Here is a 20676-nt window from a genome sequence, read left to right as displayed (position 1 = left end):
AACTTTTCTAAAAGGTCAACTCAAGCCAAGAGTTTGTGATTTTTCACTCTAAACCTAAAGATACTATTTATTAGTGACTAATGGGATATAGTTTTATATATATGAAAATGTATACAAGAAACATTTTTTAGGCCAGTTTTCTAGACCTAGGACATTTACAGGTCTTCTTAGTAACTTGTACTATTAAAAAGGAACTAAGAATGATTCAGTTATCTTTCAAGTTTAAAACAAAGTTAACCACCACCCCCCCCCCCCCAACCCTTTTTTTTTTTGGCTCTTTCAGGGGATGGGGAAGTTTATGTTTGGGATGTGAACTCTAGAAAGTGCCTTAACAGATTTGTTGATGAAGGTAGCTTATATGGATTAAGCATTGCCACATCTAGGAATGGACAGTATGTGGCTTGTGGGTAAGTAAACAGAGGTTCTGGTAACCTTTAATCACCTTTTGCTAATGAAAAAATATTAAAGAATATACGAGATGGTACCTGAGTAGTTCTGTTTATAAAGTGTTTAGTGATATGAAATTATAAACCCAGGTCTTTTACATTTTATTATCTTAAAAAGATTTTCTAATATTTGTGTTTAATAATATTGATGGCAGTTTTTCAGCTCTTTACCAAAGAAAATACTGGACTACCGTCTTGTGTGCATGCATCCTAAGTCACTTCAGAACCTATGGACAGTAACCCTCCAGGCTCCTCTGTCCATGGAATTCTCCAGCCAAGAATACTGGAGTGGGTTGCCAGGCCCTCCTCCAGAGGATCTTCCCAACCCAGGGATCAAACCTGTGTCTCTTGTGTCTCCTGCACTGGCAGGCAGGTTCTTTACTACTAGTGCCACCTGGGAAACCCAGACGCCCTTATTATGTTACAGTACTTTTTTCTCTTATGTTTGGAATATTTGTTTAAGTCTTAAAGATACTTAAAAGTATATGTTCTTTCATCTAGCTATGTGGTATGAACCAGTAACATGTTTTTACTGTTGTTAGTATTATAGAGATCTTGAAAGTATTATCTAGAACATGTTATTGTGTCCTTGCTGAGAGAAATGGTTATTACACTGGCAGAAAAGATGGCTTTATTGTCCTATTTGATTTTAAAGATGCAGGGTAGGAGAAGGAGGTGTTGGGATACTTACCTGTAATTCTAAATGATTTTACCACCAAATCACTAATCAGCAACTTTAATTTTAGAACTTCCAGAAGTTGATCTTTATGACTGTTAGATTAAACAAAATTGATCCATAAAGAGTTTTCATTCAGATTCTCCCTTGTTGGGCAGTCCGGTGGGTCCAGCAGCATAGCTTACTTACCACTTTTTCTTCACCACCTCCTTCAAAGGCTAAAATTGGGGAAACTGCCTATAAATATCTGTCACCATTTGGATATTGGTCAGCAGCTACCTTGTAGCCTGGGAAGAAATGACAGTAGAACCAGGCTGTGGCGCTCGGAGGCCAGGCTAACATCAGGTGAGTCTGACGTAGGTAGGGGGACAGCCTGAGCCCAGCGCTTGCTAGAGCAGTATGCTCTATGGCAGCAGTGTATGATTAGCAAGTCTTTTGAGACTAAAGCTCCTTTAAAATGTAGACTGGGAGTAAAATTATAAGTAATTTTAAGCAGACCTGCTTTACCTTTGTGTAAGACAAAAACTGCACAACATAACCATCACTCAGATTTGTGAAGTTAATCTTTTTCTGGTTTTTGCCTCTTTTTTTTTGGTATTACTTTTTATTAATCCCCTTTGACAGGCCCAGAGAGGAAAGAATCTAATATTAGCCACTTAAACTCATTTGATTTTAATTGCCTGTCAGTGTAATTGAATTCTGATGTGCTTGGTCAAAGACCATTTCTAGGTTTTTATTGTTAAACCTGTAAAGAAAGGCCTTAACCCTTCTTAGAGGAGTTTCTCATGTAGAGGGAAGAGTTATTGGTGGTACAGTCAGAGCAGAGGTAGGAGAAACTGAACTCACTTAGCTGGTTGACTGGCTGCTGCTTCCCTTCCTCCCAACTCCCTCTCTTCCTCTCTTGATCTCAAAATTTGTCTGATAGTGTCCATTAACTCTTTTCAGTGTCCTGGGTTAAAGTGGATGCTTTCGATTTACAGCTTTGCTCTGATAGGGATATAGGAAACTCAGAATATTGTAAATAGAGGTCTTTTATTTTATAGTGCCTTTTTTTTAAATGGCTTTGGTTAATGTAAGGATTGCTACAACTCATGTTGTTTGATTTCCAGTTCTGTGGTCTTTCCACAATGCCACCCCCTAAGTATTTTGATTTTATTTTAAAAGACTACTGAAAATTCAGGACTGTAGAGAATTAGAAAATTTGTTATGATTTAGGGCCTGGAATTAATAGTTCTTTATTTCAGTGTTTTCTCATTGAACATATAAAATGGGTTTCATTTTGCTTCATCTAGAGATTCTTTAGGACATGTGTGCTTTATAATGCAAGAAAAGCCTGTTTTATTCAGTGATAATGCTTTTGCTTCAGTTTCCTCATTCATAAAACATTTATTGGGCATTGAGCTGGGGATTGTGAGATAGAACAATACATTTTCACCTTTTCATAGTTTATGATCTCATGTGGGGACATATGTACATGTATCGGTATTCACAAGGTGAGCCATCAAGCCATCACAAGGGCTGCAGTTTAGATACAGTATTTCAATTTTAAAAGCCTTAGGAATGGTGAAGGCTGTTATAGTTGGAATGTCTGAAAGGGGTTTTGTGGGATATTGGCACTTGAGCTGGGCATTTTGAGGGCCAGTTGGAATTCAGAGAAAGGTATTGCAGATAGTGGAGAAAGGATGAGAGAATTCAGGTTTGTGTTCTGAGAGGAGTATGGATGGGATGATTCTTAAGTGGGGTGGGGGCGTAGGCTACAAAGGTAGAGAAGCAGGCAGGCAGAGAAGTCTTTTATGCTGTGCTGAATAATATGGACATTATATTAAATGGAAAGTGGAACCATTAAAGATTTTTAAGCAAAGAATCATGATGATAATTGAAATTTAGGGTTTGAAGTAGATAATTCTCATAGCCTTTAGATGGGGAATAGAGGTGCAGGTGGATGAGCCTTGAGGTCATTGCAGTAATCCAGGCCTTGAGTAATAAGGATGGGAATGGGAATAGGTAGATAGGTAAATGATGCTTTCAGTGTATGTCCTAACTGCTTAGAAAATTGGGATGAGAGAGGAGGAGTGACATTCTCAGGCTCCAGGCCAAGACAGTCAGTAGAGTAGAGTTGTCCATGGAATGAGGGTGGATGCGGGATGAGGCAGGTCAGAGATAGGTTCACAGGGCAGTGTTTAATAGGCAGTTAGAAGTGAGTGGAGTTAGATTAAAGGCAGTCATTTGATGGTCCATGGGAGGAAATGAGATGAGAGAGACACTAGAGCTAGGCTGATCTGGCTAATTGCCATCATTCTTGTTTGGGAAGATTTTTCTCTACTAGGACATTTGTGGTTGCTGATCTGCTAATGGATAGGCTGTTCTTGATTTAGGAACCTACTTCTAGTCCAGTCAGCTGTGATTGGGGGGTGGAAGGGTGACAGTCATGTCTATTTTTTTAGTTAGGAGTTCAGTGATGAGAGCTCCCTTCTCCCTTTGTTCTTGTTTTTCCTCTTATGATACCTGGTTTTTATTTTTTTGCCTTGTCATTGTTGCTATTTGTTTGTTTTGAACCTACTATCTCCCTTCCCCAGCTCATGTCTCACTTACCTTTTCCACAAAGCTTCACTAGAGCAACTTCAGTTCATACTGATTTTTCCTTTCTTTGAGGTTCTGGATCACATATAGAGAGTTTAGCTTATGTTCTCTTATATTTCTGAGTATTTCTTAACAGTCTTTTTTTTCCCTGGGATTAAATTCTTTCTGTTCTTCTGTATTCCTGTGACAGTTCGCATTGTTGTTGCTAGGTCGTGTCCATCTCTTTGTGACACCATGACCTGTAGCATGCCAGGCTCCTCTGTCCTCCAGTGTTTCCTGGAGTTTGCTCACATTCATGTCCCTTGAGCCAGTATGATGCTATCTAACCATCTCATCCTCTGCCATTCCCTTCTCCTTTTGCCTTCAATCTTTCCTAGCATCAAGGTCTTTTCCAATGGATCTTTGCAGGAATCTTTCCCAATGGATCTTTGCATCAGGTGGCCACAGTATTGGAGCATCAGCTTCAACATCAATCCTTCCAATGAATATTCAGGGTTGATTTTTTTTAGGATTGACTGATCTGATCTCTTTGCAGTACAAGGGACTCTCAAGAGTCTTCTCCAGCACCACAATTCAAAAGCTTCAGTTTTTCGGTTTTAGCCTTCTTTATGGTCCAGCTCTCAGTATCCATATATGACTACTGGAAAAACCATAGCTTTGATCATATGGAACTTTGTCATCATAGTGATGTCTGCTTTTTAATATGCTGTCTAGGTTTGTCATAACTTTCTTTCCAAGGAGCAAGCGTCTTTTAATTTCATGGCTGCAGTCACTTCCCACAGTGATTTTGGAGCCCAAGGAAATAAAACCTGTCACTGCTTCCACTTTTCCCCCTTCTATTTACCATGAGGTAAGGGGATTGGATGCCATGATCTTAGTTTTTTGAATGTTGAATTTCAAGCCACACTTTTTGCTTTCCTCCTTTACCTTCATCAAGAGACTCTTTAGTTCCTCTTCACTTTCTGCCTTTAAGAATAGTATCATATGCATATCTGAGTTTGTTATTTCTCCTGCCAATCTTGATTCCAGCTTGTGATTCATCCCGCCCAGCATTTTGCATATGCATGTAAGTTAAATAAGCAGGGTGAGAATAGGTTTGACATACTCCTTTCCCAGTTTTGAACCAGTCCCTTGTTCCATGTCCAGTTCTAACTGTTGTTTCTTGACCCACATACAGGTTTTTCAGGAGACAAGTAATGTGGTTTGGTATTCCCATCTCTCTCAAGAATTGTCCCAATGTTGTGATCACATAGTCAGAGGCTACAGTATAGTCAATGAAGCAACAGTAGATTTTTTTCTGAAACTCCCTTCCTTTCTTCATGATCCAACGAATGTTGGAAATTTGATCTCTGGTTCTTCTGCTGCTTTGAAACCCAGCTTGTACATCAGGAAGTTCTCTGTTCAGTTTTCATACTGCTGGTTATGTGGATATCATTAAATATTCTTAGTTGCATATTAGGATCAGTTATATCGTAGCACAAATACCACTGTAAATTTCCATATATTAAGATGATTAACTCATGCCATTTTTGTCCCACACATCTAAGCAATAATCACATAAGAATTCTTGGGGTAGGGGCTTCCCTGGTGGCTCAGTGTTAAAGAATCTGCTTGTCAGTGCAGGAGACTAGGGTTCAATCCCTGATCTGGGAAGAGCCCACATACCACAGGGCAACCAGGTCTGTGCACCACAACTATTGAGTGAGAGCTTTACAGGCAGGAAGGCCAGAGGAAATAGGCTGCAAGTGTCAGACATATTTTACCTCTCTCTTAAGCAGCAGGAGGAAGCAAACAAGTGTTAGGTTTTTTTCCCCTTCTCTATACAAATTTAAAAGGAGGTTTCTCTTAAAATTCTGTGTTGCCATGATGACACTTGGCTCCACCTGAACTTAACTTTTCTCAAACCTTGAGCTAGCCAATGTGTTTTTCTTACGGAAATGTTTTTCTTAAGCTATGTTAATGAACTGTGTATTTACCCTAGACTCTTGTCTTTCCTCAAGTCAGTTCTGCTTGAGACTCAGAACCAGGGCTCAACAAACCTGTATGTTTTACTGATACATTGTTCTCCTAATCTATGTTAATGAAACTATATACTTACTTGGACTCCTGCCTTTCTTCAAGATAAATGTCAATCGTTTTATGGCTCCAGATGACTCACCTGGTGCCAGTGTTATCTCAAAATGCATGTTGGGAGTGAGGGGCCTGGTGCCACTCTGAATTTTGAGACATCTCCTTTCTCTAATTAACAACTTGCTGATAGGTATGTAGTGAAAGTGAAGTTGCTCAGTCATGTCCGACTCTTTGCGACCCCTTGGACTGTAGCCTACCAGGCTCCTCTATCCATGGGGTTTTCCAGGCAAGAGTACTGGAGTGGGTTGCCATTTTCTTCTCCAGGGCATCTTCCCGACCCAGGGATTGAACCCTGGTTTCCTGCGTTGTAGGCAGACGCTTTACCATCTGAGCCACCAGGGAAGTATAGGTATATAACGTCCAGCTAAAGATAGGTGTATAACATCTGGCTAAAGACTAGCAAGGGGGCACTCTTTCTGCCCCCTTCTGATGTCTAAGTCAGAAGCTTTCTCTATCTCTTTTACACTTTAATAAAACTTTATTACACAAGAAGTTTGTTAGCATTCAAGCCTTGTCACTGGCCCCAGATTGAACTCCTCTTCTCCAGAGGCCAAGAATCACAGCATCTTTCATGGCTCAGCAACAACCTGTCATGAGCCTGTGACTATAAGCTGCAACTACTGAAGCTCACATCCTGGAGCCCATGCTCTGCAACAGGAGAAAGCCACCACAATGCGAAACTCACACACAGCAATTGGCGGGTAGCCCCTGCTCCCTGCAACTAAAGAAAAGCCCTTGCAGGAGGGAAGACCCAGCACAGCCAAAAATAAATAAATATATTTTTTAAAAAAGAATTCCTCAGAATAATGATAGTAAAGATGATCCAAAATCTTGAAAACAAAGTGGAGGTTACAGGTAAATAGATTAGAGACAAGGATTGAGAAGATGCAAGAAATGTTTGACAAGGACCTAGAAGAAATAAAGAGTCAATAATGAATAATGCAATAACTGAGATTGAAAGCACTCTGGAGGGAAACAATAGAATAACTGAGACAGAAGATAGGATAAGTGAGGTGGAAGATGGAATGGTGGAAATAAATGAAGCAGAGAGGAAAAAAAGAAACAAGAATTAAATGAGGACAACCTCAGAGACCTCTAGGACAATGTTAAACGCCCCAACATTCAAATCATAGTAGTCCCAGAAGAAGAAGACAAAAAGAAGGGGCATGAGAAAACATTTGAGGAGATAATAGTTGAAAACTTCCCTAAAATGGGAAAGGAAATAGCCACCCAAGTCCAAAAAACCCAGAGAGTCCCAAACAGGATAAACCCAACGCAAAACACCCCAAGATACTTATTAATCAAACTAACGAGGTTAATAAACACAAAGAGCAGATATTAAAAGCAGCAAGGGAAAAGCAACAAATAACACAAAAGGGGATCCCCTTTTAAGGATAACAGCTGATCTTTCAAAAGAAACTCTTCAGGCCAGAAGGGAATGACAGGACATACAGTGATGAAAGAGAAAAACCTATAACCCAGATTACTATACCCAGCACGGATCTCATTCAAATATGAAGGAGACAGACAAGCAAAAGCTGAGAGAATTCAGCACCACCAAACCAGCTCTTCAACAAATGCTAAAGGATCTCCTCTAGACTGGAAACACAGGAAAAGGTTTATATAAACTCAAACCCAAAACAACAAAGTAAATGGCAACAGGATCATACTTACCAGTAATTACCTTCAATGTAAATAGGTTGAATGCCCCAACCAAAAGACAAAGACTGGCTGAATGGATACGAAAACAAGACCTCTATATATGCTGTCTACAAGAGACCCACCTGAAACCAAGGGACACATACAGACTGAAAGTGAAGGGCTGGAAAAATATTTCATGCAAATAGAGACCAAAAGAAAACAGGAGTAGCAATACTCTTATCAGATAAAGTAGACTTTGAACTAAAGGTCATAAAAAGAGACAAAGAAGGACACTACATAATCATCAAAGGATCAATCCAAGAAGATATAACAATTAGAAATATATATGCATCCAAGCATCCAAGTCGGAGAAGGCAATGGCAACCACTCCAGTACTCTTGCCTAGAAAATCCCATGGATAGAGGAGCCTGGTAGGCTGTAGTCCACGGGCTCTCGAAGAGTTGGACACGACTGAGTGACTTCACTTTCACTTTTCACTTTCCTGCTTTGGAGAAGGAAATGGCAACCCACTCCAGTGTTCTTGCCTGGAGAATCCCAGGGACGGGGGAGCCTGGTGGGCTGCCGTCTATGGGGTCGCACAGAGTCGGACACGACTGAAGCGACTGAGCAGCAGCAGCATGCATCCAAGTTAGGAACACCTCAAGATGTAAGGCAAATGCTAACAAGTATGAAAGGGGAAATTAACAGTAACACAATAATAGTGGGAGACTTTAATACCCCACTCACACCTATGGATAGATCAACCAAACAGCAAATTAGAAAGGAAACACAAACTTTACATGATACAATGGACCAGTTAGACCTAATTGATATCTCTAGGACATTTCACCCCAAAACAATGAATTTCACATTTTTCTCAAGTGCACACGGGACATTGTCCAGGATAGATCCCATCCTGGGCCATAAATCTAGCCTTAGTAAATTCAAAAAAAATGAAATCATTTCAAGCATCTTTTCTGATCACAGTGTGGTAAGATTAGATGTCAACTACAGGAAAAAAGCTATTAAAAACACAGACATATGGAGGCTAAATAACATGCTTCTGAATCACCAGCAAATCATGGAAGAAATCAAAAAGGAAATTAAAACATGCATAGAAACAAATGAAAATGAAAGCACAACTGAAAATCTATGGGATTCAGTAAAAGCAGTGCTAAGTTCATAGCGTTACAAGCTTACCTCAAGAAACAAGAGAAAAATCAAATTAACCTAACTTTACACCTAAAGCAACTAGAAAAAGAAGAAATGAAGAACCCCAGGGTTAGTAGAAGTAAAGAAATCATAAAAATTAGGGCAGAAATAAAAAGAAACAAAGGAGACTCTACCAAAAATCAGCAAAACTAAAAGCTGGTTCTCTGAGAAGATAAATAAAACAGACAAACCATTAGCCAGACTCATCAAGAAAAAGAAGAATCAAATCAACAGAATTAGAAATGAAAATGGAATATCACAACAGACAACACACAACAGACGACAGAGGATCGTAAGAGACCACTCTCAGCAACTATATGCCAGTAAAACGGACAGCTTGGAAGAAATGAACAAATTCTTAGAAAATTATAGCCTTCCAAAAATGAATCAGGAAGAAATAGAAAATCTTAAGAGACCCCATCACAAGCACGGATATAGAAGCTGTAATCAAAAATCGTCCAACAAACGGAAGACCAGGAACAGATGGCTTCACAGGTGAATTCTACCAAAAATTTAGAGAAGAGCTAACATTTATCCAACTCACACTCTTCCCGAAAATTTCAGAGGAAGGTAAACTCCCAAGCTTATTCTGTGAGACCACCATCATCACCCTAATATCAAAACCAGACAGATGCCACAAAAAAAAACAACACGCCAACATCACTGATGAACATAGATGCAAAAATCCTCAACAAAATTCTAGCAAACAGAATCCAACAACATATTAAAAAGATCATACATCATGGCCAAGTGGGCTTTATCCCAGGGATGCAAGGATCCTTCAGTATTCGCAGATCAGTGTGATACACCATATTAGCAAATCGAAGGATAAAAATCATATGGTTATCTCTAGATGCAGAGAAAGCCTTTGACAAAGTTGGGAACAAGATCATTCTCACCACTAATATTCAACATAGTTTTGGAAGTTTTAGCAACAGCAGTCAGAGAAGAAAAAGAAATAAAAGGAATCCAAATTAGAAAAGGAAGTAAAATTCTCACTGTTTACAGATGACATGATCCTCTACATAGAAAACCCTAAAGACTACTAGAAAATTACTAGAGTTTATAATATAGTAAAGTTGCAGGATATAAAATTAATACACAGAAATCCCTTGCATTCTTATATACCAACAATGAGAAAATAGAAATTAAGGAAATAATCATTCACCATTGCAGTGAAAAGAATAAAATACTTAGGAATAAATCTGCCCAAAGAAACAAAGACCTATATATTTTTACAGTTTTACAGAAAACTGTAGAACACTGACGAAATCACAGATAACACAAATAATGGAGAAATATACCATGTTCATGGATCGGAAGAATCAATATAGTGAAAATGAGTATACTATCCAAAGCCATCTGTCAATTCAGTACAATCTCTATCAAGCTACCAATGCTATTTTTCACAGAACTAGAACAAATAATTTCACAATTTGTATGGAAATACAAAAAACCTTGAATAGCCAAAGCAATCTTGAGAAAGAAGAAAGGAACTGGAGGAATCAACCTGCCTGACTTGTTTATACTACAAAGCTTCAGTCATCGAGACAGTATGGTACTGGCACAAAGACAGAAATATAGATCAATGGAACAAAATAGAAAGCCCAGAGATAAATCCATGCACCTGTGGACACCTTATCTTTGACAGAGGAGGCAAGAATATACAATTGGGGCAAAGAGAGCCTCTTCAGTAAATGGTTCTGGGAAAATTGGACAGCTACACGTAAAAGAATAAAATTAGAACACTTCCTAACACCATACACAAAAATAAAGTAAAAATGGATTAAGGATCTAAATTTAAGACCAGAAACTATAAAACTGCTAGAGGAAAACATAGGCAAAACACTTTCTGACGTAAATCACAGCAGGATCCTCTATGACCCACCTCCCAGAGTAAAGGAAATAAAAGCAAAAATAAACAAATGGGACCTAATTAAATTTAAAAGCTTTTGCACAGTGAAAGAAACTATAAGCAAGGTGAAAAGACAGCCTTCAGAGTAGGAGAAAATATAAGCAAACGAAGCAACTGACAAAGAATCTCAAAAATATACAAACAGCTCATGCAGCTCAATACCACAAAAATAAACGACCTAATCAAGAAATGGACCAAAGAATTAAACAGACATTTCTCCAGAGAAGACATACAGATGGCTAACAAACACGTGAAAAAATGCTGAACATCACTTATTGGAGAAATGCAAATCAAAACCACAATGAGGTTACCATCTCACGCCGGTCAGAATGGCTGCTATCAAAAAGTCTACAAACAATAAATGCTGGAAAGGGTGTGGAGAAAAGGGAACCCTGTTACATTGTTGGTGGGAATGCAAAGTAGTGCAACCACTATGGAGAACAGTGTGAAGATTCCTTACAAAATTGAAAATAGAATTGCCATTCAGTTCAGTTCAATCACTCAGTCGTGTCCAACTCTGCAACCCAATAGACTGCAGCACACCAGGCCTCCCTGTCCATCACCAACTCCCAGAGTTTACCCAAACTCATGTCCACTGAGTCAGTGATACCATCCGACCATCTCATCCTCTGACATCCCCTTCTCCTCCTGCCTTCAATCTTTCCCAGCATCAGGGTCTTTTCAGATGAGTCAGCTCTCCACATCAGGTGGCCAAAGTATTGGAATTTCTGCTTCAGCATCAGTCCTTCCAATGAACACTCAGGACTGATCTCCTTTGGGGTGGACTGGTTGGATCTCCTTGCAGGCCAAGGGACTCTGAAGAGTCTTCTCCAACACCACAGTTCAAAAGCATCAATTCTTCAGCGCTCAGCCTTCTTCACAGTCCAACTCTCACATCCATACATGACCACTGGAAAAACCATTTTAGTGGGACACAAATGTTCAGTCCACAGCAAGATTTTCTAAAGCCAGGATATATATTGTTCCTCCTGAGTGGTTAATAAGGACTACATAAGAGTTAGCTGTACTTAAATTAAGGGCTTTTTAATTAATGTATATGAAATATACATCAGAAACTAAATATAAGTAGTTTGAAGACTTTAAAACACTGAATCTAACATACTGTTTGTGAGTTGGCTGTAATTTCAAACTGTGGAGTCGTGTGTGTGAACTAAATTTGTCTTGTTTATGCATTGTGCCTGTTTCACTGTAGGCAATAAGTATTAAGTGAATCAGTGAGAATGTTGAGTGTAGGAATTAGAACACTTAATGTGTCGCCTTTGTTAGTTTGAGTATTAATTTCTTGCAACTTTCAGGTTTATATTGCATTTGCTAATTAAGTATCTGTGAATGACAACTACCTTATTCTTATTCCTTATAAATGATGCCTGTAACATTAGGTGGTCTGAAGATTGAGGTCAAAAGTGTTTACTGAAACCTGTCTGTGAATGATTCTGTTAGTCATTAAGATTTACATTATGTGAATATTGGGTATAGTTCATTGTTGGTAAGTATTTCAGTAAACTTGGAGTGGATGATCGCTTCCATTAACTATTGACTGTGGTATTCTTATAGACCAAAAAACTAAGGTACTTGCTATTACAGCTGTTGTGCAGCACTGTTTTGGATGTTCTCATAAATAGAATAGAATAAAAAAAGAAAGGAGGAGATCTAAACAGGGGGAAGATGGTGCTCATTCGCATATTAGAATGTTCGGTTGTCCATACATGGCATGAGAGTGGCCCTCGTAGCCTCTTTTGTTTGTCTTTGCATCCCAGGCACTTAAACAGTGCCTGTCGTAAGTTGAAATTCAGTAAATATTTATTGAAGGAATGAATAATGAAGATTCTACGCTTGCTTGGATTTTCTAGCTACACTAGTAATTTAAAAGCTCCCAGCATTAACAAGATTTCAGTAAGACTACAGTAAAACTGATAGACTCTGATTTTTGCCTTGGGATGAACACTCCAGCCCGTAGTCCCTGTGTAACATGATACAGTTCCTATAAATACTAGTTTTCTGGGGGTGGGGTGTTATATCTTAATTCACTTGGATTGTGAAAATCCTGTTGCTTCTTTTTAATCTTTAATTCATTCATTTTTCTCTTTGCAGTTCTAATTGTGGAGTGGTAAACATATACAATCAAGATTCTTGTCTCCAAGAAACGAACCCAAAGCCAATAAAAGCGATAATGAACTTGGTTACAGGTGTTACTTCTCTGACCTTCAATCCTACTACAGAAATCTTGGCAATTGCTTCAGCAAACATGAAAGAAGCAGTCAGACTGGTAATGTGTCTTTACCCTTTCCTTTTAGCATTGATGATTTTAAAATTTTAAGTTGAAAACGTGGAAAGATAATAAGCAAAGAGTTGAATTATTTTAAAAAGAGTAGCCTCTTTTGTTGTAAAAACTGCTAGTATTGTAGCTTTTGGGTGTAATTATAGAAATGATACACAGTAGCCACCAAATTTGTATTATTTCACTTCTTTTGGGAAAACTGTGCTGTCCTTTCCTAACATTTCTTAAGAGGTGGTCTTCATTTTCAGAAGTTACTTTTGGTATATACATGAAGGAATATGTAAGCAAATATTTCATCCCTCTGTAGTTTTCTTAATTTACCTTTATAAGACCTGGTGTCATAATAGAGTGGAGGCAGTTCTTAAATTCTGAAAATAAATTGAGCTTGGACATTAACCATGTAAAAAGATTGCAGTTTAAATAGCTGGATAGTACTTGTGAAGATAGCTCTGTGCCAGGGGTTCCCAGGAACTCCCCCAGGTTTGATGAGTGCTGAGCATTCAGTCGCTCAGTTCTGTCCGACTCTTTGCAATCCCATGGGCTGAAGGCCACCAGGCTCCTCTGTCCATTGAATTTTCCAGGCAGGCATACTGGAGTGGGTTGCCGTTTCCTACTCCAGGGGATCTTCCCAACCCAGGGATCAAACCTGCATTGCTTGTTTCTCCTGCATTGGAAGGTGGATTCTTTTACCATGGCACCACATGGAATAGAATGGTAAATACACGGACTCAAGGACTCAGAATATGATCATACTCATGGCTAAGAATTATTACAGAGAAAAGGTACAAAGGATAAGGAAAAAGTATATGGGCTAAAGCCTGGAGGAAACCAGGCACAGGCATCAGAAGTCCTCTCTTAAGGCAGATCACATAGGACATGTTTAATTCTCGAGTAACAAGTTGTGACAACATGTGTTAAATATTTTTTACCAGAGAAGCTCATCATAGACTCAGTGCCCAAGGTTTTTATTGGGGGTTGATCAGGTAGGTACCCTCTACCTAGGAGGTACCCAAAGTAAAGGTTCCCAGAAGTAAAGTCAAGTGTTCAACATAAACCACATTAGAGATCCTCTGGAGTACGAAATGACAACCCACTCCAGTATTCTTGCCTGGAAAATTCCATGGACAGAGGATCCTGGTGGGCATAGTCCATGGATTCACACAGAGTTGGACATAACTGAGGCAACTGAGCACGGACTCATGAGCCATCCTTATCATTTAGGAAAAGTGTCCCATCTGTGTAGGGACCTATTTGCCAGTCAAATTCCCAGACAGCATCTAAGGGCCACTTGTAAGCAGGGCTTTCTAAGGATAACAGCCTCAGGCCAGTGTTGCTCTTTTTTTTTTTTTTGGCCCAGCATCAGAGCTCAGCTTAAATGTCACTCCATCTCGTGAAGTTTCCTGCGCTTCAGGCAGAATCAGTTTCTTGCTATAAGCCGGGTATACAGATGCCCAGGTATACATAGAACCTTGAAAAGCAGCATTGCAGTGTGCTATTTTTATGTGTGTACTACCAGATTGTAAACACGTTACAGAGATTCTTATTTTTATCTTACTTATACTCAGCAAATAAACCTTGCATACTTCATCAGCTTTAATAGTGTATAGTTTACAAAGATAAAGAATTTTACAAAAAATTTTGAGCCAAGTGATAGTCCTCAGAGGATTAGCTTACCCAAAGTCAGCAGCTACTAAAGGCCGGTGAACTGTGATGCTAGATTCCGTATTCTTTCTAGCTTTTAGTTTTCTAACTAAATTTTTCAGAGCCCTAGAATGTGTACAGGACTTCAGATGGCAAGTAGGAGGCTAAGCTCCTCCCTGTATTATATAGAGCAGCTTTAGTATTACTTGTGATATATATATTGGCATTCTGCATTAAGATTTTCTTTGAGGGAAGAAAGAGTTCTGCTGGAAAAGTGTGGAAAATATATCATTGGGTTTTATTGCCTCTGTTGAATGAATCATTTGATAAATGGGAGGGTTCTAATTCAAGTCAGCTTTAAAATAGCATAAATCAATCTTTTATCATTTTAATGATAGTAAATTGTGTTAGAAAACCATGGGATCTATTTTTCTTGACATAATATGTTCTGAAAAACGCCTTATAGTTCTGTCTAGTTTGCTTTAGTGATCATGGCAGCATTTATGTTTTTTATTGTAGTAAAATCACATAAGGAATTCATTAATGTCAGCCACCTCCCATTTTTTAAATGGTAGTCAGCTATAATATCAAGCAGCTTCCCTGATGGCTTAGATAGTAAAGAGTCTGCCTGCAATGCAGGAGACTCAGGTTCAATCCCTGGGTCAGGAAAATCCCCTGGAGAAGGGAATGTCTACACACTCCAGTATTCTTGCCTGGAGAATTCCATGGACAAAGGAGCCTGGCGGGCTGCAATACATGGAGTTGCAGAGTCAGAGATGACAGTGACTGACACTTTCTAACAACTTTCAACCATAATGACTAATGGAAATAAACCAGGTATAATGCCTCTGTGAAACAGTGTCGGTGTTATTAGATGCAGTCTCCTATAATGAACCAAACAGTTCTGTTATTTCAGCAGTGAATATAAGTCTAAGTTATAGCACCATTGAGAGACTCAGAAGTTAAATTGTTACTACATCTTCAATCTTGGATGTTGTAGGAGTTGTGGGACTCCTTAATTATTAAGGATGAGAGAGCTTTGACTGAATTTTGATAACTGGACCCTTAAATGTAATACAGAAATTATGTTGGAGATAAAGGGAACTTTATGAATTAAAGAAGTTGTGTTTTTATGGGACTTCTTATTAGTTCAATTAACAGCTTTTAATACAAGGGTCATAAAGAGAGATGAGAGAACAGCTGAGATCTAACCAGGAGGGGGTCGTTGGTCTGAGGGAAGATGTACTAATACAGTGTAATCTCTGGGGAACTTTTTTTTCAATACTTATTTGTCTGGCTGCACTGGGTCTTAGTTGCAGCTCAGGGGATCTTTGATCTTCATTGTGGCATGCAAGATCTTTTAGTTGTGGCACATGGGATCTAGTCCCCTGTCCAGGGATCGAACCCAGGCCCCCTGTATTTGGAGCAAGGAGTCTTAGCCACTGGACCACTAGGCACTCCCTAAACTGGGGCTCTTGCAAGTAGATAGCTGAGTCTTTTAGGAAGGCATAAACCTGGTTTTTCCTCCTTGATATTCAAGTCAGTAGAGGAGATAAAATTTAAAATTGTTGATAAATTGGTATTTATCCTCCATCAGAGTAAGTCAGCTTGTTGTGTGAAGCTCTGGCCACTATGTATGTTTGTGTAGGTTATTTGTTGCACAGGGTACATTTAAAGGGACTCCATTTACATCATAAACTTTGTATTTACTGCAGTATTTCTGATAATTTTGGTAATAGAGTTCTGTTTATTTAGCTAGACAAATACACAAAAGGTAAAGTTGAACTTTAAAAAATTGCTTTGTGTCTTATACTCCAATTTTTGTCAGTGTCTTTGCTTTATTGTGTCAAAGAGCACTTCTCATTAGCCTTTGCATTGATGACAGGCTGTGCAGGCAAAATCTGCTTCCCGGAGAAGGAGAATAATTGAAAATGGTCTGGAGAGTCACTGTAAACTTTACTTTCTTGACTTAATGGTCAGTAGGCATTTATCAGGGTAGTAGGGCCTAGTGACTGAATGAAACCTGTGTAATAGACAGATGTATCTAACAGTTTTACCTGGTACTTGTCTGTGAAAGTCCCCTTGATTGGCTGGGGACTTACATCAAAGTGAAGGATGATGGACTGCCATGATTAATAGCTGAATGAGAATTCTGTGAGTATGAAGGTGCTGTTTCTTGGAAGAGCTAGAGAATGTGCGAGAGCCTTCCTAGTCTGCTTAAGGTAATGGCTTCCTTGCTTGGATTTTATTTATCCACAAATTGGATGAGGACTTGTCTTGCCTAGCTTGGATTTGGGCTCATTTCCCCCCTGAGCAGACTTTTCTGGAGAAAGAGACCTGGCCTTGAGGTGAGCTTTGGACTGTTTCTCAGTCAGAACACAGTTTCCCTTGAACCAGGTTTTCATGGTTTAGCCTCTCCTTGAGGAGAGATTTTCAGCACCACATTGTTGAGAAATAAAAGTGCAAGTAGGGAATTGTATGATACTGGAAATTTGGTATGATTTTGTCTTGGCTTCAGGCTCTTCATAATGTTCTGTTCCTTGTAATCAGATTTTAGTATTCTTTGCTGTAGTTATCATGTTAGAACATTAATGGGTTCTACTACTGACTTTTCGGGCTTCCCTGGTAGCTCAGTCAGTAATGAAACTGCCTGCAGTGCAGGAGACCCGGGTTCAGTTCCTGGGTCAGGAAGATCCCCTGGAGAAGGAAATGGCAACCCACTTCAGTAGTCTTGCCTGGAGAACCCCATGGACAGAGGAGCCTGGCAAGCTACAATCCATGGGGTTGCAAGAGTCAGACACGGCTTAATGAGCAAACCAGCACTGCTGACTTTTCACTTTGTTCATTCACTTATTTGTTTACCCTCCTAGGCACCATGCTAGATGCTGCAGTTTATTAATAATGAAGCATCAAGAAAGCACTTTTTTCTCTTCCGTCCCTTTCTTCTCAGTTAATAGCATATTGAAAATCAAATTTTAATTTTGGAACACTTTGCTGTATTAAGGGAACTATACTTGATGTGTGTTACAATCAAAACGAACTTTTGTTCTAGCAAAATGATAGAATGAAGTCTAAAATTTAAGATGAGCTCCAAGTTGTTTTAGTTTAAAAGCTTTTTATTGTTTCCTGCAGGTCCACCTTCCTTCCTTTACAGTATTTTCAAACTTCCCAGTTGTTAAAAAGAAGAATATTTCTCTCATTCATACCATGGATTTTTCTCCCAGAAGTGGGTATTTTGCCTTGGGGAATGAAAAGGGGAAGGCCCTGATGTATAGGTAGGTGTTATTATCCTCACATCTAACAAAATGTACATTTTTCTACCATAAACTGTCACTAGCAAAAAATTTACTTGGAGTTTTTGGAGAAGGGGGGTGATGCAGTGTTTTGAAAATGTCAAATTGAGGAAAAATTACCCCTTTAATAATACTGCCACTTTTTGGTGCCTTATGTTTTTAGATTAGCCTCTGTCGCCTTGACAATGCTCTCTTTATTCCACTAGATTTAAGTGATATTTTTCACAGAGGTATTTATTTCTTTTCCTGCAGCTGTAAGCTGTAAATATGGATATTAACTACAAAGATACCAAAAGTTTATGCTCTGTCCAGGTTCTTTTCTGCACTCCGTTCACTTGGCTATAAAGCAAAAACAAATAAAATCTAATTACATTGTTTCTAGAAGAATATGCTGGTGACAAGGTGACTCTTGGGGGCTGGAACTGACTTAAGTCGTAGCCCCTTTTCCTTGCTCCCATGTGCTGGGAATGAATGTTGTATAGAACCCTGTGTTCATGTTTGTATGCTTCAGGGAAAGCCTGCTTTCAAAGAAGCTGAAATCTGGGGTGAAGAAGAGGAGGCGTGCAAATTGGTTTTGAGGAGATAGTTGTGAGAAGAGAATGTAGCAAACAATAACATGCTTACTTTGAAAGAAAATTGGGTGGATGGTGCTGGGAAAATTGGTAACTTCATCATTCTCACCACGGGTCATTTTTGGAGTGATTTTTCGGTTTGGATTTTATAAAAGGATGCAGATATTTACTGTGCTTCAAAATTCTCTTCCGAAGCTGTAATTTATTATGATAACGGATTTTTTTCTTTTCTTAAGCCCCTAAGCCTGTTAGAATTTTCACCAGAGCATTGATCTCTTGTGAGACTGCTCCTAGCATGTGGTTTGCAGCGACAGCATTTCTGCTGGAAGTGGCTGATTAGGTATTTCACGGATTCTGCTTTAATGCTTTGGAGCAAGCTGATGGCTTGTATCTAAAATCTGAGGTATTAGCATTAGGATTCTTCAGAATATCAACTTGAGGAGTCTTAATGTAGTTGCCTAGTGAGAGTGATTGTGGCTGCATTTCCACACCTAAAGTCTTCCTCAGTGCCATACTGTGATACCCAGGGTAATCAAAAATTGTTTTGATGATTTGTCTTTTACTTTTTTCAGGTTGCATCATTACTCAGACTTTTAAAAAGATTATTCAAAGTAAGAAAAGCTTTTTTTTTTCATTCTACAAAGTTTTAAGGTTATACCCATTGCTGTCAGTTGGCAGAGGGACCATATTAGCTGATCTTTGTTTCTTTGCCTCTGAGTTGCTGTATCTTCAGTTAAGGGAGTGGGAAGGACATAGATCAGGAAGTTGGACTTGAACTTTTCCTTGGGAATTTCTTCTCCCAAATCACAACAATCTGGCTCTGTTCTTCTGAGGGAAGATTTTTAATACTATGTCCATAAATAGTCATCAAAATTATAATCACTGAGTATATAATCTGCAAAGCAGAAGAGACTTAACTGAGAGAGGTAAGTATCTTCATATATAATTACAGTTTCCATAAGCTCAAGCCCTTTTATTTGTATGTTTCTTGAGAGTTTATAAGTAGCTTGCCTTATAGCTAGTGAATGGTTGGCCATTAGTTTTGCTGCCACATGTAATATATATATTTGGCACATGCATGTGTATATATATATATATATACACACCATATATATATGGTATACACGAAAAAGAAATACATATACATGTGTTGTATATATTCTTTTTCTTCCAGTTTTATTGAGATATAATTGGCATATAGCACTGTGTAAGTTTCAGGTGTATGCATAATGATTTGACATACATATATCATGAAATGATTACTACAATAACTTTAATGAGCATCCATCATCTCATAGATATGAAATGAAAGAAATAAATAAAAACTCCTTTCCTTGTGGTGAGAAGTCCTAGGATTTTCTCTCTTAACAACTTTCGTATATAATGTATGGCAGTGTTCGTTGTATTTATCATATTGTATATCACATCCCTGGTATATATTTATCTTGTAACTCCAAATTTGTACTTTTTGACTTCAAGATATAAGGTTTTTGCCTTCCTCCAATTGCTGCTTGATATTTAAAACAGTAGGACATTATTTTCTTCCCATGGCTTGATTTTCACCTGAGGTATGGTGGTCATTCTGACATTGAACTTTGCAGTTGACCTGTTCGTCACAGTTGAGTAATTTGATCTTCTCTGAGATTCATAGATGTTGAGGAGAAACTCTGGAAGTGCATATAGACTTAATTAGGGGAAAGAATTTTTGAAGGTAGCAGAATTTTGAGCAGAACACTAACCAGGAGGAGAACACAGTCCAGCTATCTTGCCTCTTCAGAAACACTGCCAGTGCATGTTTGTTGATGACCAGTGGCTATAAATCAAGTATATCATTTCTTCTGTTCTTTCCTTAGATCCAGTTGGGCCACAGGAAAAACCCATCCTGAAATCTTAAGAGACTTTCCAGAATGTGTGATAATATATAGATAATGATATATTGAGTCAGATGTGCTTTTTTTTGTTACTAGGAATGTTTTAATAAACTCAGAGTAACTTTTGTTTGAAACTAAGTATATGTGGTTCTTCCTTCTCTACCTGCCTACACACACACACACACACACACACACACACACACACGCTAATTTGGGTGCATTTCTTTTAAGACTGAACCTGAGACATTGAACACACCTGTCTGTAGCCAAAAATAACATAGGTAGATAGTCTTGTATTTCACAGTTAACCCTGATTAGTATTTCTCCCTTTCCCAGGATCAGTCAGTTCAGTTCAGTCACTCAGTCGTGTCCGACTCTTTGCAACCCCATGGACTGCAGC

The 20676-nt window shown here is 38.7% G+C and overlaps 1 protein-coding gene across 1 annotated transcript in view; it reads left to right on the top strand.

The window, feature by feature from the left end:
• UTP18 (UTP18, small subunit processome component) overlaps nt 1-20414 on the top strand; it is a 58376-nt gene extending 37962 nt beyond the window's left edge. Inside the window, exons 10-14 of the mRNA XM_027517500.1 lie at nt 284-407; nt 12713-12887; nt 17673-17815; nt 18978-19016; nt 20259-20414. Coding sequence (XP_027373301.1) covers nt 284-407; nt 12713-12887; nt 17673-17815; nt 18978-19002 — 467 coding nt within the window. The 3' untranslated portion in view covers nt 19003-19016; nt 20259-20414. The remainder of the gene's footprint in view (nt 1-283; nt 408-12712; nt 12888-17672; nt 17816-18977; nt 19017-20258) is intronic.
• The last annotated feature ends 262 nt before the right edge of the window (nt 20415-20676 follow it).

This window comes from Bos indicus x Bos taurus, chromosome 19, assembly GCF_003369695.1.
Source record: "Bos indicus x Bos taurus breed Angus x Brahman F1 hybrid chromosome 19, Bos_hybrid_MaternalHap_v2.0, whole genome shotgun sequence".
Classification (NCBI taxonomy): domain Eukaryota; kingdom Metazoa; phylum Chordata; class Mammalia; order Artiodactyla; family Bovidae; genus Bos; species Bos indicus x Bos taurus.
This window is presented reverse-complemented; position numbering and strand designations above follow the sequence as displayed.